The 19,840-nt window shown below is 32.8% G+C and overlaps 1 protein-coding gene across 9 annotated transcripts in view; it reads right to left on the bottom strand.

The window, feature by feature from the left end:
• Positions 1 to 18,363, bottom strand: part of LOC127715612 (glycine receptor subunit alpha-2-like) — a 70,247-nt gene extending 51,884 nt beyond the window's left edge. For 2 of the 9 annotated variants that reach the window (XM_052221705.1, XM_052221702.1), the window contains exons 1-2: positions 18,182 to 18,363; positions 17,881 to 18,030 (exon numbers count right to left, since the gene is read on the bottom strand). Coding sequence is in view for 5 of the 9 variants with exons in the window: in XM_052221701.1 (XP_052077661.1) it covers positions 4,359 to 4,511; positions 6,208 to 6,587; positions 7,450 to 7,593; positions 9,690 to 9,772; positions 11,525 to 11,745; positions 12,921 to 13,000; positions 14,058 to 14,131; positions 16,031 to 16,128 (1,233 nt within the window). In the remaining 4 variants the exon portion in view is untranslated. Of the gene's footprint in view, positions 1 to 4,173; positions 4,512 to 6,207; positions 6,588 to 7,449; positions 7,594 to 9,689; positions 9,773 to 11,524; positions 11,746 to 12,920; positions 13,001 to 14,057; positions 14,132 to 16,030; positions 16,145 to 17,880; positions 18,031 to 18,181 lie in introns of those variants that run through there. The other 7 variants (XM_052221704.1, XM_052221707.1, XM_052221701.1 and 4 more) reach the window with 6 other exon arrangements.
• Between the last annotated feature and the right edge of the window lie 1,477 nt (positions 18,364 to 19,840).

Here is a 19,840-nt window from a genome sequence, read left to right as displayed (position 1 = left end):
GTTTACGGCCGTACTTTGACCTATAATGGTTTACTTTTACAAATTGTGACTTAGATGTCTCATTGGCACTCATACCACATCTTCTTATATCTACTCAAAAAAGTATTATATTAGTTCATGTACATCGTCTTCCTTATGTAATCATACATTTTTCATTTCCTATTGTTAATTATCCATTTTTAAATGGTGACGTTCCCTTTTCACCATCTTATGGTGTTTATATATCTCAACTTGTTCGATTCGCTCGTTTATGTTACAACGTACTTGATTTTAACGAAAGAAATCTCTGTATAACTAAAAAATTATTACACCAGGGTTTTCAATATCACAAACTAGTCAAAACATTTACTAAATTTGATCATCGGTACAAGGACATCATTCGTAAATATAAATCAACATGCAGACATCTTATATGTTCGGGTATTTCACATCCAATCTTTTATGGTAATATTCTTTACAAAGCACAAAAATGTTGGCATTCACCTCAAAAGCTAACCAAACCTTTAAATAGACTTATCCAGAAGAGATATAGTTACGATACTGTTGTCAGGTCATTTAAGATGACATATTTTCGAAATAATACTGATTCACTCTTAGGATCTTTGCATCGGAAATAAACAGATTTATTCTAAAACCAGTTGTTGGCATGATAAGGATTATGTTCCTCTCATATATTTTATGATGGTATGATACTAAACCCCTAACGGGAGGGATTTTGCTTGATTTTCATATGATGAAGACATAATCTTTCAATTAGTTTAATTGATGTCTGGAGCTGGCACGTCATTCAATGCTAGTAGTCCTTTGTTAATTTATGTATCATTACCTATTCTGACATCGGACTCGGACTTCTTTTAACCTGAATTTTACTATGCTTATTGCTGTGTGTTTGTTTATTCTAAGTTGGCTAGAGGTATAGAGGGAAGGTTGGGATCTCACAAAATATGTTTAACCCCATTGCATTTTTGCGCCTGTCCCAAGTCAGGTGCCTCTGGCCTTTGTTAGTCTTGCATGTTTTTTTAAATTTTAGTTCATTTATATGTTTTGGACATTTTTACTGAAGTAGTACACATTTTTGTTTAGGGGCCAGCTGAAGACCGCCTCCGGATGCGGGATTTTCTCGCTGTGTTGAAGACCCATTGGTGGCCTTGGGCTGTTTTCTGCTCTTTGGTCTGGTTGTTGTCTCTTTGACTTATTCCCCATTTCCATTCTCAATTTCATCTGGTCTAACAAAACTATTACCTTGAGGAGATAGGCTTTCAGACACTTACGTATTAAATATTTTATTTCGTATTGGAGACTTTTGATCTAGATACAGATACCAGCATAACGAAAACAAAGGTTCAGGGGCGAGACGATATCTACCCATAACGAAATAAAATTTAATGATATGAGAAGGTAAACACTTAAAGATATTTAACTGTTTTACTGCAGTTTTATATCTTATCTTGGTTCAATGAATGTCAAGTATTTATTTGTCGTCAATAAAATTGGTGTACATGTTGTGGAAGATGATATTTATACTTCATTTTGGTATTTGGTTCTCAATGCAAACTTTTTTCTAAATTAGATTCTGCTTAAATATTATAAATTATTATCAATTTACCATGATCAAAATTTTCTTACTTCAGAGAAATTGTATTTCCATATTTTGTCACTAATAATTGCTCACTAAAGTTATTGATGCAAATCAAGAAGAGTCTATTTTATGACAGATGATAGCGGATATGTTCCAATTGTCGTAACTACAATCCCGTCCCCTTTTCCCCGAATGTTACCTACCGATTTATACTTATTACCGGGTTTGTACTTACATGAACAAAACGACGGGTGCCACATGTGGAACAGGATCTGCTTACCCTTCTTGAGCACCTGAAGTCACCACTAAGTTTTTAATGGGGTTCGTGTTCCTCAGTCTTTAGTTTTGTTGGGTGTAATATTGTTTGTCTGTTGGTCTTTTTCTTTTTTAGTCATGGCGTTGTCGGTTTATTTTCGACTTATGAGTTTGAATGTCCCTTTGATATCTTTCGCCTTTCTTATCAAGAATCCCATTTTCAATGTTTGTAATTCGTGGAATAATTTATAAAGACTCTGAAATTAATCAGCGACCTAAGTAGATAAAAGGAATTTCAACGCTGATTATTTGCAGGAATAAAAAGAGAGGGAATATATCAGGCTGGCAATACAATGAGTCGAATTAAATAAACCCAGTACCATAGCAAGAAAGAAAATGACAAAGAGGCAAACAGCAATTCACAAAACACTACTACTAATATACATGTAAGTATAAATTACGAGTCCCACAAAAAAACGGTGGAAAACTCAAAACTCCGGAAAGAAATTCGGTAAAGGTTTACGCAATGATCGTCAAAAAATACTTAAAACACGGTGAATGGGTTCAAGAATGCAGATCACTTACAAGGAAGAATTATACTACCGTGTATTGATATTGTGTCATTGCTTATTTCGTGGTTATTGTAAGGAACATTTATCTTAAAAGTACTTCTAAAAACGTTTAAACAAACTGCGTCACAATATTAGATAAAATAATTTAAGCACATTAAATCAAGTATGGCTCACTTGTTATGAATAAGTTTCATTACTGTAAATTGCTCGTAGAATTGTCTGGCAATTCGCATGCGCTTTGATACAGGATCTGGATTTTTTTCATGAATGTATTCAATTTTCTATTTTTATAAAGCACGTTCAATACTACCATTCTTGAATTAACTTGTTTTTTTTTGTGAATTTATCAAATCGCTAATTTTACTATCCATACTAAGAAGAACGACAAGACTTGTAAACAAAAATTCCTGTGTTATAAACAAGAAAAATTAATATTAAATATTGAACGCGAAGTACAGACAATACGCGCTTTACTAGACGGTGTATTGATATTGTTCATTGCTTATTTTATGGTTATTGTTAAGAACATTGTTCATCAAAGTACTTTTATATTAAAAATCGTCTAACGGAAACTAGTTTTTACTATCCATACTTGGAAATAACAAGGCAACTATCTCGAAGCCATTGTGGTTTTAAATTTGCATTAACATGTTCGGAATTCTAATTAAAAACGCAGGGAAGTCTTTTTTCCCCGAACTATAACTCAATTGCAATATTAGTAATCTTTTCCTTGGCTTTTTTCGGCACCTATCCCGACATTGTATTTAGTTCATGCAAACTCATAGATATTTTCCAAAAAAGTCCATTGAAAAGTTATCTACCTTAAGTCAAAACAAAAAGTCTCATTTATTAGACACAGAAGGTACCAAATGGACATGTAAAACCAATTTTGCTATGAAACAAAAAGTAGACGTCAAGACACACAAAATCACAAAACACTTCATAAAAAACTAAAGACTGAGCAATACGAACCCTACTATAAGGAATGAATGAACGATTTCAGTTATATATAAACTCTTAAATCTCCTCTTGCTGACAATTTTTACTGTTACAATTTTTTTTATCTTGTAAACTTTTCCATGTTATCAAGATAAAAAGGCAAACCGCAGAAAACGATTAAAAAACAATAACTCCATTTAGATATCAAAACAGTCATTATAAATTGCATGCGTCCGTAGCACTTTTTGGATTTACCTTCCTTAGGAACTATCGAGGCCGAATATTTAAAAAGACAAGGACATATAAGAACTGAAACAGCTGAAGAGCTATATGACCAAAAAGGATCTACAATAATGGCCAAATCCATCGAAGGTCAACTTCGATTAAGAGAGTTGAAACCTTAGTTTCTTAATAATTTCTAAATGTTTCAACGGACAATTTAAGAACGGTTTGTTATAAATCAGAAATGCTCAAAGCCGAATCAATTAACAATTTCAATCTTATTCACAAACTTTTTTTTCAAGGTAAACAAATGTAATTGGCAAAGGTGCTAAAATTGGTAAGAGGTATTTTCAAGTATATAAAGGTTTTCAAGATATTAGACGATTACTTGCATTGTTTACCCCTATGTTCTATTTTTAGCCATTGCGGTCATGTTGGTTGATATAAAACAACTTTCTACTAGATATCTCTTAATGATCATTCAATTAAATGTGTTGGAATCAGTCCATTGGTTTCAGAGAAAAAGAGTTTTGAAGCGTTCACGTAGACAAATGACAAGTGATGGTAATAGCAAGTAATGTCCCATAGGGACAGTTGTACAACATGTATAAGAGAGTATTTTAATAATTAGTTTTACAAAACCTAGGTTACATTATAGTAAATAAATTTACATTATCATTATATTCATATTAAACATAATAAAACAAACGTCAGATTTTTCGTGGTATGCTAATCCATTTTTTGTTCTAATCTACCAGTATTTTGATTCAAACATATTGTAATTTCACGTTTCATAGATTTGGTACAATGACCCAGAAAAGAAAGTTAAAAAATAGATAGACTGCAGGAAACGCAATTCTTGATATTTTATCTATCTTCTTGGCCCTTCCTAAATAAGGTCTTCTGCTTTCATCTTTATCTGGATCTTGGACATTTCCCTGTGACTGTAATATATAATCAAATGTGGCAAAAAGTCATGCGGTAAGAAATAATCATATTTAAAAGATAGATATGCACTGATGTGAATTTTTGATATTAATCCTATAATTTTGGATTACTAATCAATAAATTATTCTTATTCTCTACAACATTTATACTGCTCTATTAACACAATGACTTAAACTAATGTACTAAACACATGTTAATATTATGTTTGTGTAATATATGATATATATGGGCCAAAAAGAAGCGAAAGATACCAAAAGTATATTCGAACTTATAAGTCGAAAATAAACTGGTAACGCCATGGCTAAAAAAAGAAACAGACAAACAGATAAACAACAGTACACAAAACACAACATAGAAAACTAAAGATTGAGCAACACGAACCCCACCAAAAAATCGGAGTGACTGCAGGTGCTCCGGAAGGGTAAGCATATTCTGCTCGACATGTGGCACCCGTCGTGTTGCTCATGTTAGTACAAACCCAATTATGAGTCTAATTCAGTAGGTCACATTTGGGGAAAAAGGTACGGGATTGTAGTTACGACAATTGGAACAAATATTCGATAACGGTCAACCAACTCGTGATGGCGTCCGTAAAATTTTCGAAGGAATGATTTCAACTTCACCACTTGGAACTCTTTAATAGATATAGTCGAGTATTTGGTTTAATAGCTTCCTTGTGAGCAGCAACCCTTTATCAAGGAAATCATGATAGGAAATACAAGCCCTTGAACATCGTATCAAATGGGAGATATATACTCCGTATGCAGGTGCTGCCTGAGTGTTGCTACATAGAAATGAAAGGTTCACAATTGAAAAGCTAAATCATCTCATGTGTCGTTAAGTTTTGTTTTCAACCGACTCTCATTGTCAATTTTTGATGTGTCGAGCTATATCAAGTTCCAGTGTTTTAATTATATAAACAAAAACTGGGTTGTGATTAAACTTGGAATTATAAATCAGCAGTCGAATTCACAGGACACAGTCAGTATGTTTAAATTATAATTATTAAATCATTTATATGACGGAAAGAATATTATCGTATACTTAAATACAGTGTTGCTCTTCATCTTGTCTGATGACTCTAACTGTTTAGCAATGAATTAAGTATCGGTCGCTATTTCTGATTATTATAAAGTAGTTTATTCTTAATTGTTAGCATTCAGTAGTAATTTAGTTGACACAAATCGTCATTGTACAATATATCACTTTGTCAGATTTATGTGTATGTTTGTTTGGATTGTTTTATTAATAAGTTAGTTATGATGTATATTAACACAATTTTGACTGCAGGATCCCAATTATTGCCACGTATACCAATTATGTCTGTTGCTCAAACAATTGTATCAATATAACGGGACTATAAACAATTGTCATGCAAGTGGGAGGTTTAGCTTGCTATAAAACCAACTTTAACCCACCATATTATCGAGGAATATCTGTACCAAGTAAGGATTATGACAGTTGTTTCCATTCGTTCCTTCGGTTGACATAGTCGAGTATTTGGTTTTGTAAGGTATTATGGACTTCCTCATCTTTTTTTTTTTATTTATTTTCCTTGGAGATCTGTATTTTTGTTAATACTTTTTTTCTTTATTTTTTGTTTGTAAATTTTATCTCGATACTGTTTTACAAGTTTACGGAAAACATTTTGTCTTTTCTAAAAGTATCAAATGCGCAAGCCGTCTTACTCACCTCTCTATGCTTTGATGCCCTCTCCTGTGCTATTTGCGACGCTCTCGCATCAGACACTTTGATTCTTGCAAGTACATTTACAATAGAAAATTCCACTAGTGCAGCAAACACAAACATGATCTGAAACAAACTCCACACATCTACAGCTTTTACATATGACACACGTGGGGCATTTCGTCTTGACGCTGATCCTTGAGATGACATGGTGAGGACAGTGACTGCACCTAGTGATACACGTCCTGGAACAGCTAGAGGGTGCAACCAGAACGAGACCCACGAAAGAACAACGATGAGAATGTCGGGAATAAAAATTTCAGTCATGTAGTATCCAATGGATCTCTTTAGTTCAATAACCATTTCAAGACAAGAAAAACCAGTACCTGGGAATATAGGTAATATGTAGATATTCTTTTAGCAGTTAGCCTATCGAAAACCAGTTGTGCTAATTTTTACTGCTTGAAATACATTTTTTGTTTATTCAAACCAGTAGATTTACTAATTATTCAGCCATATAAACAAAGCAAAAGGTACATTTTTGCTTATTTTGCCATGTAATTGTGAAAATGCAGCATACCATTTTTGATAAAGATTTTATGTAAAGCATCATTATTCAGGCTTCATGAAAACTTCAGCAATTTTGATGTGGCTTGGTAATACAATTTAATTGTGACGTCATATAGATTGATGGAGATAAACTCCGAAACAGTGGTAATGTCGTCTTAACTACGCTACGCTGACTTTGAAAGTTTAGCAAAGCAATGTCACCGCTGTTTCGGAGAATGGATATTTGTAAGAGTTTAAAACAAAAGGCTTAAGTCAAGAATATTTTGGCTAAATTGGAATAGTACACATCGATTAACTCCCTAGATAATTACATATGAATACTCTTCCTGATGAAATTATTAATGTATATTATTTTAACAATATGTGAGTCAATATATTGAATAATGTAAGCGTTTACTGTTGTGCCTATCATTTTATTGCAGTATAGCCTGTACATAAGGGGGAGGGCGGATACTGAAGACATTTTAAAATTCTTTCATGGGCGAAATTTCAAACTACATTTAATTTAAGGTTTAAGGTATTATTTTGCCTTATATCATGAAATTGCTTTCTAACAAAATTTTATCCTACATATGAATTTCGAAAAAGTATGGTCAATAAACACTGATTGTTTTGATTTTTTATATTTAAAATTAAAAGTACATGTAACGTTTCGTTATATTTCACGATTGATTTTACCTCCGTTAAACAGACTTGTGTGGCATAAACTGACATCTGTTGGTGGACTTCCGTTTGTATCATACAGTGGTAAATTTTCGTTCATCACATGTACTGGCGTTCCATCAATCCATGAATACAAAAGTTTGGTTGCCGTTAGCCCGTCTGTAGGACAATTATTTAGAGTTAAAACATTTTGAACAAAATATAAAATGACTTCAATATGTAAATTTCGCAAATTCAAAAGTCTCAACAATTCTCTGAAAAACAAAATAAGCATGTACAGTGTAACGACATAAATGTATGACAATGGCCTATTTAGACAATAATGATAGTATATTTAGTTCTCAGTTTGGGGACCAAATACAGAAAAAGAATAAAAAGGACGAATGGTCATGCGACATTATATAAAAAAACAGATTCATTAGAAGGTGATAGAGTAGCGTGTAACCTTAAGAAAGCACTTTCAACCGAGCCCCGAGCCCCGTCCCCCGACCCCCATGGTGACTGGAGAATAGAAATATGGTCACTTGTGGTCTTCTTCCGACCGGCAGTAAAACCCTTGCAAAAGTGGGGCGTCCGTTTGGTTGTGCGGGATGTACAAGTACGCAGCCGATCACAATGAGAACATTAAAGCTGATGCTTCGTGTAGAGAGAGTGCCACGCACTTTGCAACAACTCTTTGAGGGTTCCGTAAGTGACCTGTTTCAAGGCAAAATTTCTGTCTCTATGCAAAGTACATATACCCTCATTTTACAGTGGCTGTCCAAATTTCCCGACCTTTTTCCCGGACAGCCCTTATTACAGCACCTACTACAGCACCTACTTATTGGATTTATTGTAAATTTGTTCTCGTCCTGAACATGCATGCATGAAATGTTTGCCACTGGACGTTAAGCAAACAACAACAATCAATAATTTAATCAACCGAGGCGAGGGGTAAAAATCTGCCCTATCACCCTCTTGCCAAATGTTATTCAATTTTTCATGCTGCACGTTCTGTTGTTATTGTCATTTAAATTTGGAATTGAAAGTAATAAACTATGATGTCATATATATCAATGTTAAAGTCATTACAAAAGTAACAAAAGGGAAGTAGAGTGTAACAATGTTATGCTGACAGTCTTTGCATGTGACCGACACGTTAAACTTGAGCATTGTCTTTATATTTAGTTCCATTATTCTTATGCTTCAAGGTGTTGAAAAAATCATCTTTATTTAATAAAGTGCACAAATGATTAAGCGTCTCTGTGAAGGGTAATACTATATAATAACCATGGGATAAAGTAGACTGTCTCCTGATATTAACCAATCAAAATCTGTCCGCTCATCTTGAACTGTAATAACATCTAATAAAATATGTGTATTAAGGAATGAGTCGGGATATAGAATCAGAGAGATTAAGTCAAAACCATAACCCCTAATGCATGTTATGTCATGCTCAAAAGGTCAAACATCAAAACTCAAGTCATCGTAGAATTTGAAAATTTACACTTAATTACCTACTTTTAGACTGAAACGACATTATTTTTTTTGCGTTTTATCTAAACTTAAAAAGTCTAGGTACTGAAAGATATGCCGGCTATGTCATTTTATATCAACTGGTCATAAGAAAATTATAATCCATATCCAATTTCTGTTTGAGTGTTACAGAATACTACATTGTAATACAGAAATATAGTCACCTCCTGTCGTGACGTTTAGTGACAGTCACGTACTATTAATTTCTTAAGTATTTTCAAGTATTTTATAATCGGTAAAAATAATATCAAAAACATTGCATTCCACTTATCTAGACAACAAGTAGGATAACTGAGTACTAAACTAACCGGGTTGACCTCGCCAAAGTAATTTGATCGGTACTTGTCTGTGTCAATGTCTCCCTCTTTTCTTTCTTTATAGGAATTTAATGGTAATGACAGACCTTTCATTGTATCTGTTGCATTTATATGTAAATTGTCTATACTCAGGGCGATCCTTTAGTAAAGACAGTTATCTGTGTTTGAAGACAGTATGTTAACCATTAATTGTTCTTATGTTCGATTTTATTGTGTTTTTGTCTTGCTGTTTAATGGCCATACGCCTTATATCTCTGTCAACTCATAAAGAAAAAGAATAAATGCATTCAGATTTGATACTTGAGAAAACTCGATCGTTTCTGCAAAAGGAACATAAATATCAAATTCGACCATTGCATTAGACCGATTATACAAATACTGATGAATTTATGCTCCAATCAATAGATAAACAACCAGACTTACAGCTTTCTAAATGAATTTTGCACCTTTGATGATCAAGCGGGTATAAGTGAAAATCCATTGAACACGATAGCTGAACATGCAACCTGCAAAATACATATGTTTTTAATATTAATCTTCTAATTGTTCTATACCAGGAATATATTACATTAGCTAGCTGTATTTGACAAAACCTTCCAGAATTATGTGTGTTCAATGTTCTTTAACTTCCTATTACGGTTCCGTACCTCTTTTTTAGTCGAGCGTCATGTATGAGTATGTTGTAGACGAAATGCGTGTTTAGCGTACAAAACTATAAGTCTGGTATTTTTTATGAGTTTGTTTACCGATGTTCAACACACAAAAACTGAGGAAAATGCATGAATTCTTAAAGGAGCAAAAATGGGTGCATTAAAAGTATAAGCATCACCCGTAATGCGAATCCACACTCAGACATAATGTAACAATAGGAAATAGGACTAAGTCATACTAAGTCATATCAAGTCATACTAAGTCATAATTACATCACTTTATCCTAAATCACATGAAACCCCTTGCTAGCTTTTTACCGTATTTACTGTTTATAATCTATTAAAAGATAGCTTTGCGGTTACTCTGTTTAGTGTCAATTTAACGTTCTAAATAATTTAATGTCGAAGCTGGTCCGTTTTTGAATTTAGAAATTAAGTTTACAGCACCTAGTTTCGCTCATTTTCGAACTTAATTAAAATATAGATAATACAAATCTTTAAAAGGGTTTTATTTTCATCCGTAAAGAAATGTATCACGAGAGCCCATTTAAGAATATTAACTATAATGGCGGAACGAAAATATTGCTATTTCATATAAAAAAAAAGTAACTCAGATATAAAAAAGAGTTCTTACCATTCAGAAAGACTTAATTGACAAAAACATATCCATAACTCTCTCCCCGAATTAGAGGAGGCGTTTCATAATAAAATATGTTCGCACTGTTAATACTCAACTACATAAAAAGGTGGCATTTGATTATTATTAATGTAACAAAAGGGAAACAATATACCAAAGAGGCAATCAAAAACATAAGTTGAAGAAAAAACAGACAAAACCATGGCCAAAAGGAAAAAGGCTTAAGACGACTAAAGCTCTACAAAACATTACACAGAAAACTTGATACAGCAGCACAAACCCCACCAAAACATCAAGGTGCACTGAAGGGGTTAGGAGGCCAGGTCTGCCCTACGATTGGTACACCTGGAGTTGCTCTTTTGCCGATAAGTCGCATTTTCTGATGTCGTGATCGATGAAAAGAGGACGAGATTGTGACGACGATAAGTGGAACATGTATTTATGGTCATCAAGGAAACCACCATAGGAAACGCAAGCCCTGGAATATTGTATCAACTGAGAGACATATGAAAATAGGAAATAACGAGATGAGGCAATATAAACTTTCTTTTTCGTTGCTAAAATGTAGTGCTTATTGTACACAAACAAAATTATTATTTAACGTCATCGTGTCTATTATCAATCTTCAACTTCGAAAATTATAATATTTGTAAGGATATTAAACGAAAAATGACTATTATGTGACTAGAAAGAAAACTAAATTACATTTTTTTGAATAAGTAAGAAGCTGATATTCCTTCATAAATGCTCTCAAAACATGAAAAGAAAGAGCGCGGTCACTTTACTCGTGTCGTGCTACACAAATCGACGTCATATGAGCATCGCAAGCCAACAGAGATGTAAAACATTGTCGTTCATATTTTTATTTAGTCCATTAATTTTCTAATAATGTTCAAAATTTGTGTTCTTACAAGGAATATTTCATATTATATAAAACACCATATAACTCTTTTACAACTCATATGTCATACCTTAAACTGTATAGAACCGTTCCATTATGATAAATATGCATCAATGTATTCGGTTTAGTGATGGTGTGTAGATCTCCTTTTTTAGATTCTGGAAAGAATGTATCTGGGGTCCAAATACTATTAATTTCCTCTTGAGTCAATTCTAGAGTTATGTTTGGATGGCTAAAATTTAGGCGATGGTCAACCCATTTCTGCCGTAAATAACATGTTATGGAAAAATCCTGTAATAGAAAATCCTCATTATACACGTAGCTCAAATTTCAGAACGCATATACTTGTTCTACATTATATAGACATTTTACTTTGATGTGATATCTACTTCATCCAGAAATATACATGAAAAAGAATGATTATTTTTGTCTTTTGTAAGAAAGGTAAACAGACGTTAAGAATTTGTAAATACTCTTTCAAATCGGTTTCGGGGACTTGTTAGCCGAGTGGTCTATGTAGTTTTGATCTACAGTTATCACTAGCCTGTCACGACTAAGGATATGAGTTCGAATCCCGTTCGAGACAAGGTGCGTTCGACGCTTCACTTGACTAGGATTGCCAGTTTTAATGGCGAAGATTCCCTCCGATTACTCAGGCTTCATCCATTAATAAAAATTGCCCTCAAAAATATAGCCCTGGGTTCTGAAAGTAGCGTTAAACAACATCACTCATCATTTCAAAGAATTTCATTTCTTTTTCTATTATGTTTTTTTTTAGAATTCTTTTTCTTCTTTTAAAAAAAAGACATTTTGCGTGTTGATTTACCATTTTAATCTAGTTTTGTATTGGCGATGACCATTTGTTGAAAGTAAACATATTTATGTTCGCGTCTAACTCAAAACAGTGTTTAATGCTTTATAGGACTAATTAAACGATTGCCGAAAAATAATGCTTTTTGTTCATGGATATGTCATACATTGTAAATAAGGTCGTTAATTTTCTCTTTTGAATTGTTCCACATGTTGTTATGTCTGAAACTATTATTAATGACTGTACGGTAAAACTGGACTAAGTACTCAAAATGGTACGTACTGTGTGTGTGGTGAAATCTTTTTTCTCTGAATGAAAAGAAATACGCAGAGACAGAAACTGAGAGTCTAGTTGATTGGTTGGTTTGTCTAAGGTTTAAATGTTTTGCAAAAGAGGTATAAACTGCATTTATTTTCCGTTCATTCATACAATTTCTGTTTGTGTTAATAACTTTTGTTATGTGATATTCAGGGGAATAACTATACAAATACTATAACAACTTACAAATCGCGTACAGACATCCAATGTTGCGACTTATGTTACGTTTTACATGGTATAACTTGTTCTTAAATACAATTTAAATACGAATTAAGAATGTCGGGTACAAATGCTACATATGTAAGAAGTTAATACATATGAATATAGTTAAGAATACCATTTCGTTAACGTTGACATCATACATCTCTGTGATAAATAACTGCACGCTCACATTTGTTGGCTGTTCTTCGTATATATCTAAAACATGTATATATGGTATATATATATAGATATATATATGGAACCATTCAATATGATAATAAAAGTTTGTTCAGTGAACCATTTTATCTTTAAAAAAAAAAAGTAATGACAGTTCATTGTTAATTTGATATCACATCATGTCTCCAAAATATATTGACAACCTATTGTAATATCAACAATGAATAATGGGCTGTAATGAAATCCCTTTTGATTTAAAAATGATTTGAAGTCTTTGGAAGCCAGTTAAGATCAGGGTGTAGTTTTTTTAAGAGTTAGATTATTCGATTAAACTAAGCCGTTAAAACGAATTATGTAGTCATGATAACGAGTTTGTTAAGTCGTAAAAACGAGATACTTAGTCGTTGAAACGAGTTAGCTTTCTCGTTATAACAAGTAACTAAACCGTGATAACGACTCCAAATTAAACTACACCCAAACACTAACCGGCTTCCATAGAATTTTTTCTGCATCGTGATATGCCATGATTTGTTATTTGATGTTAAAACATATTGTGACGTCATTAATTGCTGTAAAATGATTTGCTTAATGGGGTACACAACACTTTGACTATGCCAGATTCGGCTCGTTTAATTTTCATAACATTTTGACAAAACATTTTCTTTGATCTGTTGACAAAAATATAAAGATTTCAAGAAATTTGAACCACACAGTTTACAGGAATATTTTCATTGGATATATAGCAGTTTTACAAACACTAATTTTATTCACTGAGAAGCTCGATTTATCTTTATATACTAATAGTTCGTGATTTTAAAAAACGTTCACCTGATGTTTTAAGAGTTTACTCCCTTAGGTGTTCTGTACCCCCTTGATTAAGGGTGACAAATGGTTACAAAAATGTATACTACACATACTGTTAGCCAATGAAATTTAAAGTCCGTTCTGTTATTTCAATTAGCGTTTATAGAGTATCAGTTCCAAAGAAAGTAGCTGAACTCATACTTTACTGAAATGTTTTTTTCCCATATTATTTTCGCCATAGGCGATATAGCCTGTTTCATATTCCAAAGCAAATTAGTTTTTTAGCACTTACCGCCCAAATCTATTCCAGGTGGGATCCTTTTGTCATAATTTCTGTTTTCAATGATATCAAGCAGAATTTGTCGTCTAACGTTTTTGAAAATAAATATAAAAAAATGAATAACGAGAGTGAACGGAGAGAACATGCTGTAATAATATGATATCGTGTGCCATTGAAAAGAAAGGGGGTTTATATTTAACAGGTAAATAAAATATATGTAATAAAATACAAGAGTGCACAAGCCTGCTTTATTGATCATGATTGTATTTGTGTTGAAGGTCTTAGAGGAAAAGGTCATACTACAAATATTACACAAAGTTATCATTATCCATGCGAATGAGATTAAGGTCAGATTAACCCTGTCAAAAAGACATGTAGGCCTTACTATCTTTCCATACACCAAATATAGTTGACTATTATTTATAGTTTACGGACTTAACTATGAAAATATAATGCTGACATTTGAACCATGAAAATGAAGTCAAAGTCAGACTAAACTCCCAGACATCAAACACAGTTAACCTATTGCTTTTAATACCTGGGAAACAGACCTTACTTTAAAATGTTAAGATTCATTTGATCAAAAACTACGAAAATGTGGGGAAGGTTAGACGAACCCTGTCAAACAGACATTTAAGCCTTACAATCATTCTATACTTACAATGTAGTTGACCTAATGCTTATAGTATCTGATGATAAACTGACAAAACCACAAAAATGTAACATTGAACAATGAACCATAACCATGAGTTCAAGGTCATATGAACCCTGTCTGACGGACTTGTACACCTTACAATCATTGTATACACCAAATATAGTAAACATATTGCTAATAATATCTGAAAAACGAACAAAACACAAACATATTGCACTAACCAATGAACCATGAATATGAGGTCACGGTCAAATGAAACCTACCAAACAGACATTTACACCGTATAATCAGCTGTCCATACACCAAATAAAGTTGAACTCCTGCTTATGATATCTGAGATACGGACTTGAACACGTATAAATGAAAGGAGGCTGAGGTCAGGTGAACATTCTCGGACGGACATTTAGAACTTAGAAGGCTCCCGTGTACCAAATATAGTTATCCAATTACTCATAATAAGTGAGCCATTCACATGACCAAAAAAACTATGCAATTTTGTAAGCAGTCGCTGAACCATAAATATGAGGTCAACGAAAATGGACATATGACAGAAGAAAACTTCGTAACATAACACATATGTTTACAATTTAGGTATGAAGCATCAATATCTTCTATCCTCTGATATTATAAAGCTTTATACAAGTAGTTTACGCCACCGCCGCCAGATTCTAATAACTATGTCTCGTATTCCGCGACCACAGTCGTATGCAAGACAAAAAATGAATAAGTGTAAGGTTAAAAGGTTATATATGTCAATGACACAAAAACTCAGCAACACAAACAAAATAAAAAAGTTGTTTGCATACATATTTACATGTACAGTAATATGTGCTTTGGGATTTAAAATATTTGGTTAAAATAATGTTGTTTACTTTTCTAGTTTGCTCAATTCTTTCATTTTGTTTTCTATATGTTAGCGCTAGATTATGGAAAACAAAAACATAAGTACGTGGAAAACAATAACTAAAACATCTTATAAAAGAATACTTGCAGTTTCTAAGTACTAAAATGAAAATTTTTGGTCCTCTTTGTTTTCGATTTTTCTCTAATTTTAGTATTGTTTATGCGATTTTGTAATTTGATCTTTTAGATGAAAATCTATTATATCTTTCACGTAAACTTACTATTGTATCCCTAGTCAATATGTTTTTGTGTATGAAATGATGTATGGTAATTGTACAAAAGTCACTCAAAATCCAAATATATCTTTTAAGTTGTGTTACGTGTCATATAAAAGTATATTTGTATGTTACGATGTTAGTGTATTTTCAAAATCCTAGATAGTCATAATGTTATATTTTTTTCTAGATATTAAAAATTTGAAACTTACTGAAGGGATATGGCTTCAGTACAAGCAGTGTACAATGTGAACACCAAAAGGGATGAACACACAATTTTTTCAAAGCCTATTACATTCATATTCATCATAGGATACTAATACTTCCTGCATTAAAAAAAGAAAAACATCGTAATATACTTCCTTTCATATGTACAATGTATATGGCATGTGAACTTAAATCATAATTAAAATTATATTGATTGATTGATTCCATATACTATGTGTCTGGTACTGAAAAACACATTTGAACGAAAGAGATATATGCTACATATGTAATAAAATTGTTTGACTGATTGAAGTCCCTACCTGATGGCTGAAAAGATAAATCATCAAAGTAAAAAAGAAAGTAAGATTGTTGTTAGCTAAACGTCCAGTGGCAAATAGATCGTCCATATTCAGCAAGAAATTTTTTTACAATAAATTCAATAGGTAGGTTCTGTAAAATGGGTGACCGGGATGAAGGGCGGGAATTTCGACTGTCACTGGTAGATGAGGGTATGTTCGAAAAAGGCAGACATTTTGCCTTGCAACATGCCATCTTAATGAGTAATTTTCACATTTTGAATAAATCGTCCTTGTTCCGACTCTGCGTATTTTTACATCACACACAGTAAACGGACGCCCCTCTTTAGAATGGATTTTACTGCAAGCTTGGAGAAGTCAAGGATTAACCATATTTATATTCCCTTTTCAACCCTTAGAATTCAAATAAATGAGAGGTTATTCAAATGATACAATAGAATAATAAATGATAAAATACAAATAAACTTGTCAACACCTGACCGCGGATTAAATCCATGTGTCGTAGCCAAATTCCCGCCCTCTTTCGTATTTACGACTGCAATATATCACCCAATTGAACTTAATGCCGGATTCCTACTTTTAGTAAGCAACACGACATATGCAACAAATCGAGCATTACTCGCTCCCCCTTCCAGAGTACCTGCTTATATCCTAAATGTTTGTTGAGGTTTGTGTTGCACACATCTCAATTTCTCTGTAGTTTTTTGGTTGAGATTTTTTTAATCTTTCTTTCTCTATATGGCCGTTGTGACGTCTTTCTTTTTGAGACTATGACTTTAGAATCCAAATGTATATCCACTTCCTTGTTGTGAATGTTTACCAGCATAAATAAACGGTCTTAACAAAATCCTGCTATTCGCCTGTGTAAGAGGATATGATATCAAGTCAAGGCAGGATTATGGACATTGACTGCAAGATGCATTTTAGGTAGATTTTAAATTGAAATGACTATTATACCAGAAGGTGGCTTTAAATAAAGATCTACTTCTTTCACTTGCAATGCACGTACAAAGTCGGGACTATGACGTGCAAAAAGAGATTGTTCTCAAGAGAATCCTTTGATGAGACTTTCCCAAAAAGTAGCAAGTATATTATCAAAATAAAGTGATAATAAGAATTACCACAAACATTGGACGTTACAACAGACCACACAAACCACTAACACCAGACTCATCAGAAAAGAAAACAGGCGTACAAACAATGGTCATGGTTAGGCTGAATTGGTACTGACACAAAACTGTCATATACTGGTATCATCTAAAATAATCCTCTTAACCTGCTGATACATCATTAAACAAAGGAAAACACCTTAAATTTTAAAGTTCAGCTATATTTTTTTAAACACACACTTATTTACTCATAATCAATTTATGAACTGAAACAATACTCAACAAATAGCAGAGAAGATTAATCGAAAACTGAAGAGGAAGTGCCAGATTTTCCTGTTTATTTTTCCTTCATAGGAGGGTCAAATAAAAATGTGACAGTTGTCTCTAAAGTTTCAGAAATTTGAACATCAAAGAGTTTACATAACATACTTAAAACCTTTCCCGGTTGTATGGCGGAAAAGAAGCTAACACCAATGATGAAATCTCCAGTTTGTTCCAACCAGGGTTAAACTCAGGACATCATGCTCTCTAAGTCAGTATGCTACCACAGGAACACCGAGGCGTTTATTTATTATTTGGCTATAAATAAAGGAAATGTGAGACATCAGTCAAAATCTATTTAAGAGAGATGAATTTTATCTCAAAAGGACAAAAAACATATTCATATGTATTCAGTTTCGAATGTTTCAAAATTAAGTTTATTTATAGTCTGCATTAGCTGTACACCTACCTCAACATTGGTTATCCTTTCACATATACTGATGGTTTAAATGTAGAGGAAATAATAAATTTCGTACTTCGAAAACTTCCCTATCACCAGTGGTATGGTTTAAATAGTATTGAATTTTGAAAAAAAGTAATTTAAATAAAATGCGGAACTTCTCATGCATTTAAAATTTACAAACTTCTTCCTCAATTATTTGCAAATTAAGCATAATATAATTACCTATTTATAACCCTATATGATTATATGACAATGATCTTGTTCCTGTTATCAATTTTATTATGTTGGTTCGCTTTGTTGTAATTTTTAATTTCTTTTTGACATATGCGCGTACAAATTATCATGAAACTAAATTATATAAAAAAGTTCTTATTTTAAAAAGGTTAATATGATGTACTACTTACTTTTTCTTCGATTATAAAACTACCGAATGTGACTGATCACCGAATTTGTACTTGTCATGTGCAACACGATATTAAATTAAGGATGTGACTTTCGTTTGTGATAAGGTTTTTACAGGTACAGATTAACTTGCAAACCAAATCTTTACATCTATAAAATAATTTCGTAAAGATTTTTAAATGTACATGTAATATAATTTGTGGTAAAGAAATCTCCGACTTAATAATTTACCAATTATACATAAATTACGTCCATTGAATCAAAAACGTGAATTAGCGATCAAATGTGGAATTAAATATACACACTGTAAAAAAGACAAAAAGAACACCACCGTCCAAACAATGAGTTTCCCGTATTAAACTGACATATTCCAATCAAGAAATAGACAATTATTGCTGTTTTATTAATTATATTTCAGGTCAGTTTCCTTGGATAAATTTCCGCAGTAAAATTAGTGAATTCTTGAGTATTTAAAGTAATTCTATCATCAAGTTAACAGAAAGTGTTATTTCATTTTTCCATTTAATGGAATTTAGGCAAATCTTTTTAAAGGTTTGGCCATAAAGTATGTCTTTAAAGTTAAAGGAACAAGTCTGCTATTACCAGAGCGCAATTAGTGCACATATGGATATCTTTTGTTGCTGTCGTTGGTTGCTGACTGTTATATTTGTTTTTCATTTATATTTTTGTCGCTAATCAGGCCGTTGGTGTTGCATTTGAATTGTTTCCCTTTTTGTCAAGTGGTGGTCTTTTATAACCGACTATACGGTACAGGTTTTTTTTGTTTCATTGCCGAAGGGCGTACGGTGACATTTAGTTGCTCATAACCGTGCCATTTGGATATGGAAAGTTCATAATTGTAAAATTTAAATCATCCCTTTTGTCCTCAACCGACTCTAGTTGTCAATTTCTAAATGTAAATCAAGATAAAAGACCGATTTTATTGTATATGTGGTATCCTTTATTTCAAGTTCCATTGGATAGATGCGTTTGATAAAGTAATAAAAAGAGGCAGAACATATCAAGTGGACACTCAAAACTCATAATTTAGGAGATACTAAATGCCATGGCAAAAGAAAACGAAAGACGACAGTCAGACAAACAACTTCCAAAAACAAAACAAAGAAAACAAAAGATTGAGCAATACACACTTTATCCAAAAGATGGCATATTTCATGTGTATCGGTAGGGTTGGCATATTCTGCTCCACTTGTGGCGCCCATTATGTTGTTCATGGTATGTACCTATTGATAAGTCTCGTTC

The sequence above is a fragment of the Mytilus californianus genome, unplaced genomic scaffold, assembly GCF_021869535.1.
Source record: "Mytilus californianus isolate M0D057914Y unplaced genomic scaffold, xbMytCali1.0.p SCAF_9, whole genome shotgun sequence".
Taxonomy (NCBI): domain Eukaryota; kingdom Metazoa; phylum Mollusca; class Bivalvia; order Mytilida; family Mytilidae; genus Mytilus; species Mytilus californianus.
Note: the sequence above shows the minus strand (reverse complement) of the source record. Positions and strands in the feature narration are given on the sequence as shown.